Here is a 22,973-nt window from a genome sequence, read left to right as displayed (position 1 = left end):
TTCTCTTCCTTTCTTGCATCTTCATTTACTCCGTAGGCTGTTATTATTGTCCATATTTCTTCGTCCATCAGTTTAATTTTCACCGATAATATTCTCTGGTTAACATATGTTTCTTCTATAACGTGTTGTAGTCTATTCGGTGCAATTATTATCCCGACTCCTTCTTTTGCTCTCTCTTTTGTATCCGCTCCTACCCAAAGTAACCAATATCCTTTGTGTATTTTCTTAAGACCTTTTCCTTTCATCTTCGTTTCTGTTATTCCTAGTATTTCTATTTTTTGTCTTATCATATCTTCTACCAGTTCTTCCTCTTTTCCATTGATGCTTCTCACATTCCATGTTCCCATTTTTATCTCTCCTTTTTTCTGCAATCTAGCTTTCCCCTTTTTCCTATTTTCATCCTTGTTTACCTTTGCATCATCTTTTTCCCTATCGCTTTTCCCATTCATTGCCTTGGTTGTCATTGTTGTGGGTCCGGTCTCATTATTTTCTTTTAGTTTTTTGAAGTCCCTTCCCCGATATTTCTGTGAGTTAGTATAAGTTTCTCTTTATTATGGTCCCATTTCCACTCCTTTCCATTAATCTCCAGTTTCATATATCCTATCTTCGTAGTATTACCTTTGTCTTTTTCTTCTTTTGCCATTTTCCTAATTTTTGCTTGTATTTCCCTTTCCTTTCTTGTTAAATCTGATTCTATATACACCTTTTGTCCCTGTAGATTTTTCAGTTTTCCTTTGTTTTTTAGTACACTCATCTTATCCGTTAGGTTTTCCATTTCTGCTACAAAGATTTGGTCGCCGATCTTCACCGCTCCTCTCAGTCTGACCTCTAATTTCAGATTTCTTCCTATGAAGTGTTCTACTGACTCCTTTACAGGCTTTCCGTCGGTAGCATCTAGTGTTAGGCCTTTTAATACTATATTATTTCTCCGTCTATCTTTTTCCAATTGTTCTATTCTATTGTTTGCCATTTTTAAACCTTCTTCCAATTTTTCGTTTTTTTCTTTCAGCTCCTTAATATATTCCATCGTTTCTTTTTGGTCTTTCCGTATGGTTCTTATTTCTGCCATCATTTCATCATTTTTCCACATAACTTCCCGCATCATTTTTATCATCTCTTCATTTGTGTCGTTGCTTTTATTCGGTGTTCGTCTCGTCAGGTTACTCTTTTCAAAATATAATTTATCTTCTTTATATTTTTTCTTCTTAGATTCTTCGTCGCCACTATCAGATAGTTCTTCATTCTTTCTATAGGTTTCCTTTCGGATTGTTCCTGTTCCGCCACTGGCCATTTTAAATTAAATGTTAACCTCAGCACTAATATAAATATTATTATTATACACTTAGAAGTTTATTTTTATTTCGCACAAGAACGCTTTTTAAGTTTAACGATTATCGATAACGATAGGTCTTTTAAAAAACCGGTGTTTTTATTGTGATAGGTTTCGAATTCGAAATTACCTTATCGCCAATACACCTGCCACACGACCTCTCGTCTCGCTTGCCAAACTCGAACTCCTTATTACATCAATTATTGCGTAAAAAACTTCTGTTTTGAAGCGTTCTTCCGGGGATAAATTTAACATTACATCTTCTGTAGCTGTTCCATCGTGAAAAGTCTTCCTCTTTCTCGCACGGGAAGTGGAGAGTTCCGGTTCGATACCATAAGCATTTGCAACATGTTTGCATTCAGACAATATCTTGTCCCAGTTATTTCTTAAGGCTATATCATCAATTAGGCTCTCTATATTACTACTCTCAACATCCAAAGTAGCGTCCATAGTTTGAAGTAGTTGACTTCTGTAGTTCATGGGTACCAACACTTTCACCCAAATTGACGCCATGAGGATGCACTTCCGATCTGGGGCTCCCACGCGCAATGTATTCCCGATATATTTTTATTAATTGTAACTTATGCAAAGAAATAATTTCTTGCATATTGCCTTTTCCAAATGCATAATATTCCTTATAATAATTTCATAATTAAAACCGAAAGCAAATTCAATCTGTTGTAAAATATTTTAATAAAAGGAATTTTTTTAAATTTGCTAACGGCCGGGCCCGGGCCCCCTTGGGCCCCGGGCCCCGGGGATTTTGCCCCCCCTGCCCCCCCTCTGGTCGGGCCTGAGTAGAAGCAGAGTTATAGCTAATGAAAATTAGGTTCATACTCGTCAAATTCCAAATGGAATACTTTAACGTGAAACAACCAAAAATGAAGCACATTTCGGGGAAAACTCATTACAACTTATTTAAAGTGTTTAAAAAAAAGCTTCATTTTTGTTTTATAACAAAAATTTCTAGCATCAAAAGTAAACAAGTTACGCTCAAAATAAAGTTAGTCCTTTTTTTTGGTAAAAAAATCGGGAAAATCACCCCCTAATTAGTATCTCAAATGAACTTAATCGTTATGACTTCACAAGTTCTTGACTCGTGTATGTATTGTTTATATGATCTGTAAGTTTCATCAGTTCAAAGTCCTTATTTTTGAAAGGGCTGTAGTTAAAAGCGGTTGAACGAGTCACTGATCACGAATGTATGCAAATTTAGAAACACCAAATCTTAATCAATTTTTGTCTAACAGAAAAACAAGAAAATACATGATATTCAGAAAAGCAATGCTGACTTTTTTTGGTTTTTGGTGATTTTTGGTATTTCTAACAATTTTTAAGTTATTTTGAAAAAAAGCATATTTTTCAAAATTAAGATTTTAAAAAATTTTACTTTAAAACCAAATTTTTTCAAAACTAAGCACTTTGAATCGATGAAACTTACAGATCATATAAACACAATATAAGTAAAATAATTTGTGGAGCGGTAACAATTAATTTCATTTAAGTTGCTAGTTAGGGGGTGGTCTTCCCGATTTTTTTTGCCAAAACAAAAGGGACCAACTTTATTTTGAGCGTAACTTGCTTAAATTTAATGCTAGAAACTTTTTATAAAAACAGGAATAAAGCTTTTTTAAAACACTTTAAAAACGTTATAATGGATTTTACCCAAAAAGTGCTTAATTTTTTGGATATTTCACGTCGAAATATTTGAAATTTGGTGAATATGAATCGATTTTTCATTGGCTATAACTCTGGTTCTACGAGGTCCAGAGACCTAACGCTTACACCAATTTGTTTTACTTTTTCACAGGCTATATTTTTGCTAAGAACGTTTTTTCGACAAAATATTTACTTTTTGAGTTATTTGCGAAAAACCGTATAAAAATGTGGTTATTTTGTTGAAAAATGAACATATTCACTCGCAAATAACTCGAAAAGTTTTGACTTGGCGAAAAAGCTCTATAGAACAAAAGTTACTTAAAATTAGTCAGTTTACCCATTTCCGGACTTATTTTGGACATATATTTTTTCAGTCACCCCCAGGGCAAAATCACACATCGGCACAATATCACTTTTTTTTTTTGACATGTAAGCTATGCGTATGCCAAATTTCATATCAATCCAAGCGGTTCTTTAAAATTTAGAGCAAAAACCGTGAAAGAATGTACTACAGTAAGGACGGCGAGAGACCATTCAATAGGAAGACGATCAGTGGGAAGACTACGAAAACAATGGAACGATAACGTACTGCAGGCATATTGAAAAAACAGAGTCACCTCTGCACAAAAAGAAGAAAATTTAATTTGCTATAATGTCACTAAATTTTCTGTAGGGTTGCTAGTTTACGAGATACCTAGCGAAAACCACTCTTTGCACCCCTGTTTCCAAGATGGCGGCCGGAGGACAAGAGTGACAACCCCACAAACTTAAACTTAAAGCTTACACTTACCCCTCCCACCACACGTCAAAAAAATACAATTGCATCCTCTGAAAAATGCTCTCTAATGCTTAAAAAATGTAACATTTCAATGGACTAATACCGCTAGCGCGGCTTTGGGATTATAACATGGTAGTCTTCTATCTCTTGAGCCTACAGTACCTATACAAGGAAGTTACGGATACGGATATGGAAGGTAGGGCCGGCGCTACGCTTCATCCGCCTATTACTACCCCTGGTTTTACTCAAGGTACTCATTTTATTCAGGAATACATCTGGCGCTAGTAGATACTTTTAAAAATATCTAGATGCTCCCACCGGCGCTTAGGGTTGCAAAAAAACATGTTTTTTTAATTTTAAACAAAACAAACGTTTTTTTTTATGTTTTTTTTGTTTTAAACATGTTTTTTTTTGTTTTTAAATTGCATGTTTTAAACAAATAAAACTTGTTTAAAACACATGTTTTTTTGTTTTAAACGTTTTTTTTGCTTTAAAAATGTTTTTGTTTTTAAATTTTATATTTTAAACAAATAAAACTTAGAATAAATCATTGTTTAAATCATATTTTCTTAGACATCTAATTATTATCTTTTCTTAGTTTGATCTATTATTCTATTAAATAATGGATAAGAAAACCAATTGCAAAATTAGGAGCTATTGCCTGGGGAACCCCAGACTATATTTACTATATTTATAAACCCGCATTACAAGTTGGCTATTGCAATAACATCTATTACCAGTTATTTTGTGGTGTTTCTGGTGGTGATTAGTGTTTTTTTTTAAACATGCAAATGATTTGGTGACTTCAGCTCATTTTTTGGCAAATTTTCTTGATCGTCGCTTTAGTGAAAATAAACTTATCCATCCATTATAAATTATCATCCAAAAGCATTTTAGATTATTATTATTACCAGACAAAGTGCGTATCCTTTAAACCGTATGTTGTCTAAACATATATGGTCTGTTTTTAAACCAAGAGGAGTAATTCAAATTTACCGCGCCTTAATGCTTGTTTGTAATTGGTCCAACCTCAGACAAGTTTACTCCACTGTTATGAAATTTTGACATTAATGACATTTATGAAATTGTGACACTTCTGGCATTTCATACGTTAATTAAGTTATATCGGCGATTTTTGGCGTTTTCTGCATTATTCCTTTAATTTTTAGATTTTTAGTCTACTTTTATATAAAAACAGTTATTTTTAGAACTCTTTAGCGATGTATTAGTATAATATAATTATGTATGGATTACCGTCGAAGGCCGATATGAACAACCAAAAAAGAATATGTATTTGGTGATTTTTCTATTGACTTTCTTGGGTGTGAATCTGTTTTCAGTTTACTCTCCTCTTGGTTTAAAAACAAACCATAATTGAGAATGTAAAACCATTGGCATGGTGGCGTTCTAAAAAAAATATAAATAGATTCTGCAGCATTGAAACTTCCTCAACAGCTTCACACAGCTATTGCATCGTCAGCCAACATAGAAAGACTCTTTCCATCATACGATACGGTTTACCATTCCAAACTACGTAATCGGCTAGGCAATGTCAAAGCTGCTAAGTTGGTTTCAATTTTTAAAGAGCTTAATTCCATCAGTGATGACGTGACTGATTTAAATTACAAGATTACTATGATGGCCCAATAAATGACCGTTTTGGAGTGTAATTTCCAGGGGCAACTCCGAATTGCATGAAAATTTGGATTTAGGTTCTACTTACCCTCCACTTCAAAGTTGAATTTGTGCCGTTGGTTGCTTTTACTTGGGGGGTGACATTTACCCCTTCTCGGGGGGTGAAACACACGTGTTTAAAATAAGGTCGGAAATGGATAAACTGACTTATTTTAAGGACCTTTTGTTCCATAAAGTTTTTTACGTAAGTCAATACTTTTCGAGTTATTCGCGATTTAAAATGTTGATTTTTCGACAAAAAAACTACGTTTTCAGACCGTTTTTCCCAAATAACTCAAAAAGTAAATATTTTATCGAAAAAAATATTTTTAGCAAAAGTACCCTATAAAAAACGAAAAAAAATGGTATACCGGTAAAGTCTACAAATTGAGTAGAAGCAAAGTTGTAGCTCATGAAAAATACATTCTTATTCGTCTAATTCCAAATCGAATTTCAACGCGAAATCACCGAAGAAAGAAGAGTTTTTCGGGAAAACCTCATTAACATTTTTAAAGTATCGAAAAAGGCTTATTATTTGTTTTTTACAAAAGTTTACAGCATCAAAAATAAACGAGTTACACTGAAAAAAAGTTGGCCCCTTTTTTTTGGTAAAAAAAAATCGTGAAAACCTCCCTCTATTTAGCACCCTAAATGAAATTAATCGTTTGGCTGTACCATTTATTTTAACTGTATGTGTATTGTTTATATGATCTGTAAGTTTGATTGGTTTGAAGGGCTTATTTTTGAAAACATTTGGTTTTATATTAAAATAAAATTTTCTAAAAATGTTCGAAAAATTTCATTTTTTCAAAATAACTTAAAAAGTATTAGTGATAAAAAAAATCTTAAAGAGTAAAAAAATGTAGATTTTGCTATTATAAATATGCTAGTTTTATTTTGTTTCTCCGTAAGACAAAAATTGGTTAAGATATGGCTGTTCAAAATTTGCATACGCTCGTGATTAGTGACCCATTCAAGCTTTCTCAATTATAACCCTTTCAAAAATAAACACTTTAAACCGGTGAGACTGACAGATCATATAAAAAATAGATAGGTAAGTAAATTGTTTGTAAAGCGGTAGCGATTAATTTCATTTGGGGAGCTAAACACGGCGAGATTTTCATGATGTTTTACAAAAAAAGAGGGCCAACTTTATTTTGAGCGTAACTCGCTTATTTTTAACGCTAAAACTTTTGTTTAAAAATTAAAACAAAGCTTTTTATTAACACTTTAAAAAAGTTTAAATGGGTTTTTCCCGAAAAGTGCTTAATTTTTCGGTGATTTCACCTTGAAATATTCGATTTGGAATTAGACGAATAAGAACGTATTTTTCATGAGCTACAACTTTGTTCTTATTTGATTGATAGACTTTACTGATACACCATTTTTTGGGGTTTTTATAAGCTACATTTTTGCTGAGGATATTTTTTTCGATAAGATATTTACTTTTTGAGTTATTTGCGAAAAACCGTCTGAAAACGTAGTTTTTTTGTCGAAAAATCAACATTTTCAGTGGCAAATAACTCGAAAAGTATTGACTTAAGTAAAAAACTCTATAGAACAAAAGTTGCTTAAAATCAGTCAATTTATCCATTTCCGGTCTTATCTTGAACGTATGTTTTTTCACCCCCGAGAAGGGGTGACTGCCACCCCCCAAGTAAAAGCAACCAACGGCACAATTTCAACTTTGAAGTGGAGGGTAAGTAGAACCTAAATCCAAATTTTCATGCAATTCGGAGTTGCCCCTGAAAATTACACGGTATCGCCGAATTTCCCGTTCATTTACTGGGCTATGAGTCTGAAACAGTTTTGAGAAATTGATTACCTCTTGTATGCAAAATGTTTTAAGTTTTCCAATTTTTTTGTGTTTCGATTATTAATAAATAAATAATATGTACCTATGTTAAAAAGTTTATATAATGTATTTGAGAATTTTTTTGATGTTATATTAATAAAGAAAATGAAAAAAGCACTTGTTTAATTTAAGTGTTTTAAACATGTTTTAAACATAAACAAATGTTTAAAACATGTTTAAAACAGTTGATTAAAACAAAATGTTTAAAACGAAACAACCCTCCGGCGCTGGAATTCGATTCCAGGCCATCTGCGTGAAAGGCAGACACTCTACTGCCTGAGCTGACGGCCCTCTAAGGGCATACATTATCTTTTCAGAAATGATAGTTTTAATAATTTTACTATAGAGCAATGTTGTGGTTACAATTTTTGTTAAATATCTATAACTAACGATTTAGAAACTTTGGCAAATGGTACGAAACAATGTTATTTCACTTTTATTGGTAGTCTGTGTTGCAGTATGTACACTCGGAAAAATGAAAGAATACCCATGAACGATCACATCAATCACTTATTTTGTATTTGCTGTCTTTTTCTATAAATAACGAAACGTTTGTTATAGAAAAATACAGCAAATACAAAATAAGTGATTGATGTGATCGTTCATGGGTATTCTTTCATTTTTCCGACTGTAATGTCTGGTTGTGTCTGTGCAGTTGCGCTGGTTCGGTGGCTACGACGGTCAACACCAACATGGGCGGTCCCATGGAGTATCTCGATCAGTTGGACGATTTGAATGTTTTGGTCAATTTTGAAATGATGAGCTACAAGCAGTGAAGACGAAGAGTACAACTACTGTGAAACTATTTTGTTTGTTTTTAAATGGCCATCCACTTTTTATTGATGTTAAGGTAGGATGTTTTTGTTTTTTATTTTTATTTATTAGGACAGTCCCTGGAGATTTATATAGAAGCGGGTTAATTTTTGTTTTTTTTACTGTACGAATTTCACTGTACAGAAGGCAATACAAATCTGTGATAACTCTCAAATACAAACTTGAAAAAACTTATTTCATTAAGTTGTTAATCTGTGCAATACTTAACAACATTAAGCTCAAAAATGATTGTCAGAGTTTCACAATTTCTTACCGCAGTAATTTAAGAACTTTTTCAACTTCTTTATCCGTTAGAAAAGCAATTTAGTTCTACCTCATCAATATAGTTTGCGTTTAGGCTGTGATCTAATATGTTATAATAAAAGAGTGAGCTATTTTTTCAATTTAGGGACAGGAAATAGTCACTCGGTGCTAAATCTGTCAAATACCGTCGATGAACAATCAATTCGTAACCAGTTGGTATAATTTCGCTTGTGAAGGGATCTATGCTATCCTTTGTATTTCAGTTGTCTGATTATCTCGGCCTAAGCGAATCTCATGCCCTAGGCCCTAGATGCCTAGATATTTGTAAGCTAGTAATTGGTCGAGATTATATCTTTCAATCTGAATTTATCGCTGACTACAATGTTGGTCATATATTTTGTCTTTGAGGTGTTAATTTTAAGACCAACTGGTTTTTACTCTTCATAGAACCAGTTTCCAGCATTGTAGCTTTATCAACTCGTATCAGATATTAAAACAATGTCATCGGCAAATGTTAGGTAGTTGAGATACTCTCAAGCTGTACCAGTTTCATAGATACTCTTAATCAAGGCAATATTTTGGTCAATGAGGCATTCAGTCAATGCTCGAAGCATTTTATGATGATCTATCTATAGTAACGTCTTTTCATAGTCCACGACTAAAAGAAAGATAGGCTTGTATTCTATGCACTTTTCTATTGGCGTTTTAATAACTTATAGATCATCATTTGTACCGTATATGGAGCGGAACCCAGCCTGTTCGCAATGTTGGTAAATATCCAGTTGGTTCACAAGCCGTTTTGATATTATCTTCATGAATGTTTTGTATGTATCGGAGTGTAAACTAACAGGTCTGTAGTTCTTTAGGTCTGAAATGTCACCTTTTTTGTGCATTATCGTTATTATTGCATCATTCCATTGGGATAAACGCCTCTTGTTAAACAAATATTGAACATCTTTTTAACGCACTTATTAACATTTCTCCTCTTTCTTTGATTTGTTCTATGACTATCCCATCTTCTCCAGGTGGTTTATTGTTTTTCGTCTCAGAGAGAGCTCCTTTTATTTCCTCTGTTGTTGTCTCTAAAATTCAAACTCGGACAATCATTTGCTAATTGTGGTTTAATTAAAAATTAATTGGCGATACGCAGTCGAATCACTAATAAAACATATCAATATTTGACAATATGCAAAAACGTTGCTTAAAATGTTAAAAATTAACTGTAAGTACATTTTATTGGAAAACGCCTTCTGTAAAATGAAAATCTCATTTAAAAGAAAAAAAAGTATTTTTTATTACTTTTTTGTGTCTCTCGGGACTGAGTTATTTTGTATAGTATATTGTACATTATGATTTTATCGCAAGGTTTAGATTAACCATTGTTTATATTAAATATGGTTACAGTTTTTTAATTAGATTACCTAGATATTTTATTGCGTTTTTTTGGACGATTGTGTTTTGTGTTGCAAGGTTTTTCCTTTAACCTATTCGCTGCCGATAACGCGCCAGCGCGTGGCAAGCGCGTGGTATGATTGCTTCAGTCAGGTGCCGTTCAACAAAATGGCCCCTAGCTGACTTCCATCCTCTTAGATAGGCAGCGAATGGGTTAAAATAATGTGAGTGTATATTATTCCTTTTTGTTTTATGAAACTGATGATATTTATCTTTTTATAAAACTGCTCCTTTTAGTAGGATTGTGAGTTTTGACAAATTATACAGAGCGCGCATAAAGTATGGAAACAAAGATATCTGTACACCCCATATGATATAGTAAGAATATATTGGTTATGTATATTCGATGAACCAGCGATTTAGAGTTTTATATTTTTGAGGTTGCCAAATGTACAGTTTCTGAGATATACGGATAATATGCGTATTTTTAAATGAAACATTACAATCTTTTGTTACAATTCTAATCCTAATCAGACATTAGGATTGTAATTAATATTGCTGTATAAACAGATAGGTGTTCAATATGATATCCTTGTCTTTGGAAACAGAAATCCATTCTGAATGAAAATTCATCTAAGAGTTTTCTAATCTTGTCCGGAGAAACGACTGCTATATCTTCTGTAATTCTATCTTTTAGTTCTTGTCCTATCTGCACACACTTTGCTTTTTAAAAAACCCCATAAAAATATACTTCTTCTTCTTCAGATGCAAACCCACTAATGGATGTTAGCGATCACATTTTCCATTAACTCTCTGTTTCTTGCAATGTGTATCAAAGATTGTATGTCGTTAATCCCTGTCCATTACCTTATGTTTCGGAGCCAGGACATTTTCTTGCGTCCTATTCCTCTTTTGCCTTCAATTTTACCCTCGATTATAAGTTGAAGGAATTGCTATTTTTCGTTTCGCATGATGTGACCCCGATACGCCGTTTTTCATTTCTTGATGGTTTCGAAAAGTTGGCGTCTTTTTTAAGGACACCTACATTTGTGACTTTCGTCGTCCATGGTATCTTTCGGATACGGCGATAAAGCCACATTTCGAAGGCTTCTAATCTGGTTATATCCCTCGTTTTGATTGTCCAGCCATCTGGTTGAGAAAGGGCGTAGTTAAGAATAGATCGAAGGACCAGCAGCCATGGGCTGGAAAGAAAAGCGGTTTACAAGTAACAAATTTTATTGTATGAAGAATGGTGAATAAAAAACTAGGATGGTAAAGTACGTATAACTGACGTATGACACTGACGTACGTATAACACTGACGTTGGACTGTCACTTCACTTCACTGTATAACTACTACAACAATAAGGTTTGCTGCGTACAAGAATGTTCTAGGCTACGAGTAATACTGGCAACATTGCTGTTGCGATATTTTTAGCGGCAAGAAGATTGCGATATTAAGCGACTGGCGACTGTTCTTTCTGAGGACTGATAGCGAACTGGTCTGTTGAAACTAGAAAAGCGCGGTAGACCTTTCGTTTTGGCGGCTTTTTAAGCGACCGGTTAGTTCATTCCTGAGATTTAGGATTGGTTTGTGTAACGAACATTATTTGTATACAGGGTGAAACGTTACTTCACCACCATCTATGCCATATAGCAGCACTGACCATACGTAGCACTTAGTAAACCTTAGTCTCAGTTGAAGATCAAACTCTGAACAGGTCAGTACCTTCCTGAATTTTACGAAAGCTGGTCTAGTTTGCTCAATGCGACATTTTACTTCCCTGTTCGATACCCAGTCTTCAAAAAGCCACGTTCCCAGGTATTTCAATTTACTCACTCTTTCAATGGACTTGGTATTCAGTGTTATGGTGGAGTTTTCAAGTGCATCCAAGTTTCTGGAGATGCTCATTAATTTGGTCTTTTTGGTATTAATCTCTGATCCCATTTGCTTACTGTATTCTCCGATTATGGTGACAAGTTGTTGAACATGTATGTTGTCACAAATTAAGACACCATCATCAGCATATCGTATGTTGTTGATCAATACTTTGATTCCCTTCACTTTGTTTCCCATCTCTACATCTTCCAAAGACTCGTGAAATATGGCTTGCGAATAAATGTTAAATAAAAGAGGGGAAAGCACAGATCCCCGTCGAACCCATGGTTGAATGGATGTATGGGTTTGGATATAGAATTGTCTATTTTTAATTATGCCGTTTGATACCAGTACAAGTTTTCAATGCATATTATGTCTTTTTGGTCTATATCAAGTTTATTGAGGATCTGCATTCACTTGTGGTATTGGACACGATCAAACGCTTTTTCGTAATCTAAAAAGCATATGAACACGTCCTTCCTCTGATCGTAACAATTTTGGACCAGCACCTGTATTGCTACTATTGCTTCTCTTGTTCCTAAACCTTGCCTAAACCCGAACTGAGAAGCACTGATGGCCCATTCACATTTTTTGTATAATCGGTTTTAATTTTGTTTAATAAAAATATACGGGCGGTCCTATTTAAAAATACGCAGATTATCCGTATACCTCAGAAACTGTATATTTGACAACGTCAAAAATATAAAATTTTAAATCGCTGGTCCATCTAATATACATAACCAAAACCAACATTTTGTTAGTATATCATACAGGGTGTCACATATACCTTTATGCTTCCATATTTTACACGCGCACTAAAGGAGTAGTCGGTTTTAGATAGTACACAATTTTATTTGTACATATAACTTGAACAAAACTATTTTAGTTACACGTACGTTGTTTAGATGGCATCTCAATATTTTATTTTGGACAACACAAGCACAATCTCCAAATCGTTCAAAAGTTTGCCATATTACCTTTTGTAATACATTAACATTTTTGATATTTTGTAGTTCTGATACAAACATAGAGATGGAGAAATTATTATGTTTAATACATTCTTATAATAAGACTACACAAAGAAAAATTGATTTTTAAACGTGTATGATATATAATTGATATAAAACTACTATAATATGCTATAGTATCCTCTATTTACCTGTGCAATGTTGAAAAAGCGTGTGGCAAGATGCGACATGTTCTAAAAGGAACGCTACCGATTTGCTTGAAGAAAAAAGTTTAGAACCAATGCGTACTGCCAGTAATAACATATGATTCCGAAACCATAACTTTGACTAAACATTCTGCAAATAAATTGAGAATAACCCAAAGAAAAATGGAAAGAGCAATGTTGGGAATAACAAGAAGAGATATGGTACCAAATAGCATAGTGAAAGAGATGACCAAAGTGACAGATGTCATAGAAAAAATTGCACAAGCCAAATGGAGATGAGCTGGACATGTAGCACGTTTAAATGGTAGTAGTTGTACCAAAAGACTCATAGAATGGAGACCTAGGGAAGATAAAAGACACCGAGGTAGACCACCAAAAAGATGGATAGATGACTCGAGAAAAACAGTTGGAAATTGGATACAGAAGGCACGAGATAAAGAACAATGGAGGAGACCTATATCCAACAGTGGATGCAAGAGGTTGAGAAATGATGTTGAAAAAGCGCTTGTGTAGTGAATAGGACATTTCTTGTTTCAAGACCTGGTCCTAGTCTCTTTAAGCATTTCTCTCTAGTCGTTTCTAGCCATCGTATTCATTTGCCAAGCACGTATTCCCTTATTTCTCATGTCTTCATGGACGTTATCAATGACTCTTCTTCTGGGTCTTCCCATTTATTCTCTAGCCAATGGGTCTAACAAGGACCGTCTCCTTGGGGCAGCCCGTTATTTGTTTTAAGAGGTTCAGACAGTTCCCCTGTATTCGTCCTCTATATTCAACTTTTTCGAAAGTTAGTTTTGCTAAAATTTTGGGTCGTAGACTGCCTTGTAGTATATAAATATGTGGTAATATTTACGCCGCATTCCACTGTTTTTTCAAAAATTTGTCTCAGGGGTGCAATCTGATGAATTGTGCGATTTACCCCCTCTGAGACCAGCCTGGTATTTTCCTATTATTCGTTAAACATATGGTGTGCTCTAGCAAGGTGTTATTCCAGGTGATGTTGAGTTTCCTTTTGGCCAGTACGGACTGAAGGTGGAAAGCGCTGACCTGAGTTTTGGTTGGATTTGGTTTTTGCAATTTTTTTAAATAACTAGACATAAAATTCAGAGCTACTTCCAATTTTTGTTCGCTCTCTCCAAAGCTTGACCCTTGGGCTATGACGCCTAAGTCGTCTGCGTATAAGAAGTTCCTAGTAAAATTTGGCGTTGGTTGATCATTGGTGTATATGTAGGTTGAAAAGCGTAGCTGCTAGTAGGCTACCCTGAGCCAAGCCGTTTGTTTGAGTACGCCAGAGACTTTTTCTATCAATAGTCTATTTTGCATTAGTGATTTCACATTTTGACGAGTTGGTAGTCCTTAAGAATGGCTTTCTCAGGTTTCTGTGGTTTACGGTGTCGTACCTGACGTTTAGGTCCACGAGAGCTAGGTCTATTTTTTATGTGTGGTATTATGTTGGCTGTTGAAGAGTAACGTTCGAAGGCGCTTTGCTTACCTTTGTTTAGTTTTCTTGTCAGGTTCCAAGTAATTTTGTTGATGTGAGACATTTCCTAAGCTCGATGGTTTCTATCCATTTCTTCTGTCTAGCTTCGCTCAGTGCTGTCATAGTGGCGTTGCCACAGTCCATTATTTGACTTATGATGAATTGTTTCCTGCAGCTTCTTGATATTGCTAACATCTGCAAGATTTGTATGAAGGTTAGGTAGTTTTCAGGGGTTGGACCTAGGCTTCGAGTTCAGTATCCAGTAGTCCCCAATACAGTTGGCCTTTTTGAAGTTGGACAAACGGCCAGGCTGTAACATACAGTAAATCCAATTTATCTGCAACCGCCAAGAGAAGAGAAGACAGACGTTCGTTAGTGCGATGCAAGTGATCTTGAGGGTTTTTGTTAAATCTGTTGAGGTATACATTACATAAAAATAGTTTAGAAACGATTGTACACTTAGAGAGAAAATTCTTACCAATATGTACAAGTAAAAAATAATGTTTGTAATATATACGTCACGATTAGAAATCAATTTTTTTATTTATGAATATTTTGAGTACAAACTTAGTGTCATCATCAAAGGAGTGCAATATACTCGTCAATTTGTTGTATAATTTCATTATTACTTCAATTGTTCATGGTGCTTTAGTATTGTAGATTTGTAATATTTGTTACATATATTTTAACACGAACCTTTTTTGTTGTAATTTTATAGAGTACGTTATAGACCGAGAGACGGCGAGTATTTCCGTATAGGCCGAGAGCTTTCGTACGAATCGAATACTTTGGCGTTTTTCAGGTCTATTGTTTTTGGTTATAGCTGATATATGTAATCCTCTATTTTTAGAAAGATATATGCTTTATTGCACTTTTTATAAAAGTTACGACAATCTCGACTATCTATAAATTTTACGTTTGGTAAACTATCGCAATTGTCAAATGAATATTTTTAGAAATCAACGAAAAATGTTAAATATTTGTTACAAAATCCTATAATACGGTAAAGAGATATTTTTGGCTATATTCTAATTCGCGTAGAGTGGTAGTCTGTGTAAGAAAATTCTAAACTGTCGATATACGTATATTCTAAATTGTGGATATTAAAAAGCTAACATACAGGGTAATTCAGTAATAATGTCAATGTCAATCTCTGAGTTGTAGATTCTAGACCTGAAAATATATTGATTCTGCCCAACATGCCTTATACAAATATTGCTAGTTTCCGAAATATCTAAGTAGTGTTTAAAGTTTAAATATGAATTTTAATTTTCTATGGGTAAAATAATAAAAAAATATGAAGACCGTTAAATTATACTTCTAAAAAAGTTAGTTTTGTTTGATTCATGTAATTCGATCGGTTATCAAGTTATTTGGTTCTAAAAAGCCCAATGAATTTTAATTTTATGGAAATCTTCAAAATGTCCACCATTTACTTCAATAAACTTTATGATCCGGTTTCGCAAAGATCTTTTAAATCATATAACCCATGACTATTATTTTTAATCACATTTGTGGCTTCTTCCTTTTTCTGTCACAATTCTAAAAAATTAATTCTTTTTTTGTAAATTGCCTGCATTTGCGACCAAATTAAAGAATCCAAAGGATTGAAATCAGGACTCCTTGGTGGCCAAGCAAACTCACTTCCACGACCATTCCAACCAAACCACATGCTTTGGCTTAAGGTACGAGGTATATACTGTAGTAATTCATGTCCATTTAAATTGGTTGTTTGTATAAGGCACTTTGGGCAGAATCATAATATTTTGAGGTGTAGAATCTACAACTCTGAGATTGGACATTCTTAATGAATCTCCCTGTATACGTGAGGATTTCATTTCTTGATATCTTGAGATTAATTTATTTTGACTACAATAGGGAGATATTTAAACGGCACATAATGTTGATTAGTATAATATTGTAAGTGCCTAGTAATCAATAGTTTGTTATTGACAATGAGGTAGTTTACCAACATTTACTATTTACGTTTAGAGAATAATTCGCCTATTTTGTAAAATGCGTCTTTATTTCCCTTTCTTTAGATGTAATACTTCAAATTACTGCCTGTTTATTATAAAAGTAACTAAGCAATTTAATTAATTTTCAAATTTAACACAGGACATAGTTTTCATCCGTAAAGTTGAATAACACGCTTGATAACAACAGTTTTTTTTAATACTTCTCACTCTCTTCTCATCGATAGAAAAGGCAGGAATGCAAAACGGTATGAGATAATTGAAGCTATTAGTGCATGAAGGTGTCAAGTCATTTTTTAACAATTTTGAGATATCAAGAGTTAACACCTTCTTGCTCGGACTACTTTGGACAAAACTTAACTTTACGTGTTTTTAACATTGGATTTTAGGGTCTCTAGCGACATTTATGAACCAAAATCTTTACTAACGCAAGAAAATGAGTTAACACTTTCACGCATACCATTTTTGGCATTTTTGAAAAAAATGAGTTAGGTAGCACCTTCAGGCACTAATAGCTTCAATTGTGAATGTCGGCTGAATATTAGCCAGGATTATTTGTGTTGAAAAAACCCTACACAGAAAGAAATAATATCTTTCTTCTATATAATATTTAAATGAAGTCGAAAAAGAATTTAACTTACCCGACGAGGGTTTTTTCACTACTCAATAACTTTTCAAATATGTACTCGCAAACTTTTTTTTAATTTTAGGTGTTAGCACATATGCATTTCTTTGACTAAATCCATATTCATTAATCAAGTATATTCAAATGGGAAATAAGCCACAATTTTACCTAAAAATGATTTTATTAATTTATATTAATAAAAAGTTATCTTATTGAGTATTATATAAATTTATACATACATACTGTTTATAATAATGACAGTTTTAGAAAGCTTCACCGTTATATTTCTTTTTTTTAATAAATTTAATAAAATCATTTTTAGGTAAAATTGTGGCTTATTTCCCATTTGAATATACTTGATTATAAAAATGCCACAAGAAAATAGCTTCAGAACAACCATATTCATTAGTTGAAACATCAGTTGAAAATTCATTTCAGCAAACCGCTAGTTACTTTTACTGTAAACAGCATGTAATTTGTATTAGTATTATTAGGGAAAGTTTAATGGGAATATTACCAAATTTTAGTGTCTTGGACAGTGTTACGAGCACAAATATTCGGAGATGTAAGAAAATTGGTCATTCTTCTCTAATCTATTGGTATATATGGGAAAGTTATCTTATTGAGTATTATATAAATTTATACATACATACTGTTTATAATAATGACAGTTTTAGAAAGCTTCACCGTTATATTTCTTTTTTTTTAAATGGCAAAACCTGTCACCAACGTTTTAATCTTAAATTCTTATCAATGTTACTGTACATGTAGAAAATATGAAATTAGCTGGCTAATTAATTAAAACGGTAAAACAATGAAATGTTTATGGTGGTAAATATATAAATCATCAGTTGGCACAACTCAACACAATTATTAGCGCAAAAAAGGGACCACTTCTCGTTGCAGTGAAGAAATGATCCTTCGCATTTCTGAGACACAGTTCCAAAAGCGTTAGAGGAAGCGTTGAGACACTATTCCAAATAGGAACTTAGAGATTTACAGATAAAACGATTTAAAAACAATGACGTGATTTACCCAAGGCATATTGGGCTGAGAAAATAAACATTCCAATTTTGTTTATTCTTATTCGAAGATCCTTAAATCCAATTCGAATGTTTATATAAAATCTTATACAGGGTGGAAGGAAATATGCTACAGCATACTATGTGTAGTATGTATAGTAACTTATAATAACCGCTCTTTATATTTATTTTCTATTAAATTTTGAAATGCAGATATTTTACTCGATAAGATAATTATAACCGATTGTACCATAGAAGAGAAATCGCAGCTCTAGCAAACAGGAGAATGGTAAAAGTATAATTAAGGGTGGTTCTTCAAACTACTGTACGTGTTAAATCTTTCTTTGTCTTTCTGCACTCCACGGGCCGTATTGAGCTGTACATGTGTTAATAAAAATCATAGAGGTATATAAGAAAGATAAAGTGTTTGTTTTTCATTTGATGTTCATTATACGCCATGAACTTTTTAATTTGCATTTTTCTTTCTAAATTGATCATCGAAGAATATTTTAGATATAGAGTTTAAAAATAAAAAATTACATTTGTAGTAAAGCACAATAAAACATAGTTAGACATAAAAATCTATTGTAATTGTTTGAAATGGTGAAGCTCTGATCATGTAATACGAAGTAAATGATATTCTGATAAGTTTAAATATAACTGGAACTGTAGATGTGTTAACTTACTCCATGGAGTTGCCAAATGATATGACATCTTGGTAGCAAAGCACTAGAGTCGTATGCTCATCCCGAGTGTCTGAATCGTCTAATACTGATTGCCCTTGGCATCTGCTCTCTAAATCCTCAGTTAATCCAACCAGCCTGTTAGTCCATGTGGTGAGACCGCTCCCGTCTGAAAAAAATTTCTGATTCAGTTTCTTTGTGGATTCCTATTCAAAAATGTCCCCTTTAAACAAATCTGAAGGGTGCCGGGCGAAATTTTTGGGCAGAAATTGTTTAAACAATTTTTTTAAACAAATACAAAAGGTCATGTTTTTTTCTCTGTAACATATATTTTTAGATTTTCTGGGTCAATCTAAACAAGAAAGGTATCTTGTAATTTTTCTCAGAAATTGATAGTTTTGGAGTTATAGGCGATTTAAAATCTGAAAAATGCGAAAATACGCATTTTCGAGGCTTAAAAACTCATTTAAATTAGAATTTTTGAGGTTGCCAGATACTTAGATTGAAGACTGAACATTCAGCTTCAAGATTCTGAAGAGTGATCGCGTCTAACTTTAATTTATACCGTTGTTTTTTAATTGTTAAATATGCGTGTTTATCCGATTTTTTGCCGGTGCGGCGCGCTCCATTTCAAAAATCTCCTATTTTCCTCCGAAAAATATTTTTTCTAGATTCTTTGGGAAGTTCTAAATAAAATAAGTTTCTTGACATTTTTCTCAAAAGTTAATAGTTTTTAAGTTATAAGCGATTTAAAATCCGAAAAATGACAAAAAACGCATTTTTGGATTTTAAATCGCTTATAACTTTAAAACTATTAACTTTTGAGAAAAATGTCAAGAAACTTATTTTATTTAGAATGTTCCAAAGAATCTAGAAAAAATATTTTTCGGAGGAAAATAGGAGATTTTTGAAATGGAGCGCGACGCACCGGCAAAATAATCGGATAAACACGCATATTTAACAATTAAAAAACAACAGTACAAATTAAAGTAAGACGCGATCACTCTTCAGAATCTGGAAGCTGAATATTTAGTCTTCAATTTAAGTATCTGGCAACCTCAAAAATACTAATTTGAATACGAGTTTTTAAGCCTCGAAAATGCGTATTTTCGCATTTTTCAGATTTTAAAATAACTCGAAAACTATCAATTTTTGAGAAAATTTACAAGATACCTTTCTTGTTCAGAATGACCGACAAAACTTAAAAATATATGTTCCGGAGCAAAAAACGTAATCTTTTGTATTTGTTTAAAAAAATTGTTTAAACAATTTCTGCCCAAAAATTCCGCCCGGCACCCTTCAGATTTGTTTAAAGGGGACATTTTTGAATAGGAATCCACAAAGAAACCGAATCAGAAATTTTTCCAGACGGGAGCGGTCTCACCACATGGACTATGTATCCTGTGGGCAATTTCCCGATCTAGTGCCCAACTTTCCATTATATAGGAGCCAAGGTATTTAAATTGTCCTGCTTGCAGTCCAAGCAAATCGATGACCCAAACCACATACTCATGTTTTCGACATGCTAACTTTTAGTCCTGTTTCTGCAGTAGCACTCCTCAAATCCTCTATCATCTACTACAACATATCTTTGCTCTCCTTCACTAACACGACATCATCTGACAATAGCATTAGCCAAAGAGCCTTACCTTCACTGTCAGTACATCCCTAACAAGATTAAACAGGTAGGGACTCGGTGAAGAACCTTAATGTAATTCAAACTTCATTGGAAAATTGTCAGTGAATCCGACAAAAATTCTTATCTTAGTGTACGCTCTGTTCAGCAATTCTCTTAATGTTATTACACATTTTATCTTTGCGATAGATAAATGTCAATATATTACCCTGAGCTCATGATCTACTGCAGACATAAGTTTCTCTGATTTAAAAACTGTTAAGAGGTATCGTCTGCATTACAGATCTTACGCGTTACTTCCAATCTGCGAATTTCTTCGAAAAGCATTTCAATATTTTAAGACTACAGATTTTACAACAAAATTGACATTTATCAATAATATAATAGGTTTGTTCGTAGTACGATCAGCAACCGTTGCCAACCATCAGACGCATGCACGTTCGTAGTCTACGGATGCTAATTGTTACCTGCGCATCGCTAAATGTTAACTGCGCATGCGTCTGATGGTTGGCAACAGTTGCTGATTGTACTACGAACAAACCTATTGACTTTTGTTGCATATCTCAGATCTTATTTTTTGTCGCCTTAGTAGTTCATTGGGTTGTCTAGGCTCTATTTATATTCAGTGTGACTCGTATAATAGACACTTGTAAGGAGCTTCTCACTGATTAGAAGTTTTTCAAAGTTGGAAAATCTTCCTTAACATACGCAGGCAAATGGAGTCTATCGTATATATGAGAGATAGGATTCTATAGCTCGGTAAACTCTTGATCACTATCTTACTATTTGTGGACAGAAATCGTAAAAACAATTCAGTAGATTTTTATTGCACTGCAAAATGAATTACGCAAAAAAATTAGTTTGTTTGGCAACGTTGTTTAGCACAACATTTGAATTAGCCATAACTAAACAAAACCCAAGTAGAACCACCCTGTAAAGGAGTATACGATTTTAAGCTCCAGTTAGGTACATATTAGGTCTCCTGGTTAAAAATATAGTTGTAGGTATTACGAAATTAAGTTTTATGGGGATACGAAAAAGAATTGATAGTATTGTTAAAATGTTTTTTAGATGTAAAGGGTTCAATGTATGCAGATTGCAAATCGCTATTTAACTTGCTGTTGAAGGTATAATCCGATGAACTTCTTTTTCTGATCTACATGTTATGAGGCTTTGTGTTTTAGTTTTAAATATAGCCATAAAGACAAAAAATATATAGACTTTAAGTACTTTATTGCTTTTCAAGTATGTCTCGCTAAGATCGATACTCTTTTGCATACGTTCAAACCAATTGGTAAAACAGTTATTCCAGTCTTCAGTTGACAGCTGTAAAATCGCTATTTTAAAGGTATCGATGGCTTCTTGTGGCAACTGGAATCACTTCCTACGCATTGAATCCTTTATCTTTGGGAACGTGAGTAAATCGTTGAGACTGAGGTCGAGGATATACGGTGGATGGTTTAACAATTCGATGTTTTGAAGCTCCAAAAACTCTATTGTCTTTTGGGCAGTGTGAGCACTTGCATTGTCCTGATGTAGGATGATTCGCCGTCGTGTACTTCTGGTAAACAAACGGTTATATACCAATCAGAAATAACCGTTCTACGATCTTCTAAAGCAATTGTTGCCACATGACCAGATTTTGACACAAAAGTTGCGACCATTTTCTTTAATACATTTCGAGAACGGGTGACTTTTGTTGGTTTTTCCCCATCGCGAAATAACCACACAGCGAATTGATGTTAAGTTTCCGGTTCGTAAATCCAAGATTCATCGCCACTAACAATACAATAAAAGTTTTTGAGCTTCCTTTGTTGAACCGTTACAAACAATTGGTGTTTTTCGACACCAATTGACGCAAACCGTTTTTGCTCTTTTGTGAGCAAATGGGGGAACCTACACGACTTGTTGTATCACAATGAAACTATGGATTTATGTCAACAAGAGTTTAAGGTTACATTTATGTCGGAATGTTTTATCAGTGGCGCCCTATATGCGGCTTTATGCAAAACTAAAAAGACACACCTCGTATCCATCTTTCTTTAAGTCTCTATCTCTTCCAGTGTTTTTATATCTCTTGAGCTACTTGAGCATAACATTGGCTTACTCCTATTTTTTAATTCCAGGTATATTTTATAGTTTTATGTGTTTATAGTATTTTGTCATTGTATGTACAGTTATTGCTTATTAATGTTTCTTGATATCTTCACTTTCATAATTTGCTGTTCTTTGTCTAAGCACAAGCCTAGCATTCTTCACTTCGTAACTCCTATTTTTTAACAGACCAGTTTTCCTGAAAAAATATCCATATACTAGAAGTAGAAAATGATCAATATCGTACCAAATGATACTCAATTATATTTTAGAGAATTAATAAAATATTAGTACAAATTAAATGGTCGATAGGGATCAAACGTAGGCACACTCACTGGGGGATGAATTTTTTTGACAATAGTATCAATTCTTTTTAGATATTATCATATGACCATTTGGATTTAAAAAATTTAACATTGTACGCTTCTTCATGTTTGTTCTTTAGTATAGTGTTAACGATTTCAACCCTGCAGTTAGCTGTGGATAAATCAGACTACAGCTATCCGGTTTTGATTGTATGTCATATTACAATTTTAACGGTAACTGTATTTTGAGTTGTACATTTATTTTTAATTGGCAATAAATACTTTAATAATTGGATCTCGACTAATTGTTTTAATCTCCTACACATCGTTTAACC

The 22,973-nt window shown here is 33.6% G+C and overlaps 1 protein-coding gene across 1 annotated transcript in view; it reads left to right on the top strand.

The window, feature by feature from the left end:
• The window catches only part of LOC114330295 (signal transducer and activator of transcription 5B), a 126,278-nt gene extending 103,339 nt beyond the window's left edge, over nt 1-22,939 (top strand). Inside the window, exon 14 of the mRNA XM_028279620.2 lies at nt 7,952-22,939. Coding sequence (XP_028135421.1) covers nt 7,952-8,072 — 121 coding nt within the window. The 3' untranslated portion in view covers nt 8,073-22,939. The remainder of the gene's footprint in view (nt 1-7,951) is intronic.
• Nucleotides 22,940-22,973: the final 34 nt, after the last annotated feature.

Source organism: Diabrotica virgifera, chromosome 1 (assembly GCF_917563875.1).
Source record: "Diabrotica virgifera virgifera chromosome 1, PGI_DIABVI_V3a".
Classification (NCBI taxonomy): Eukaryota; Metazoa; Arthropoda; class Insecta; order Coleoptera; family Chrysomelidae; genus Diabrotica; species Diabrotica virgifera.
This window is presented reverse-complemented; position numbering and strand designations above follow the sequence as displayed.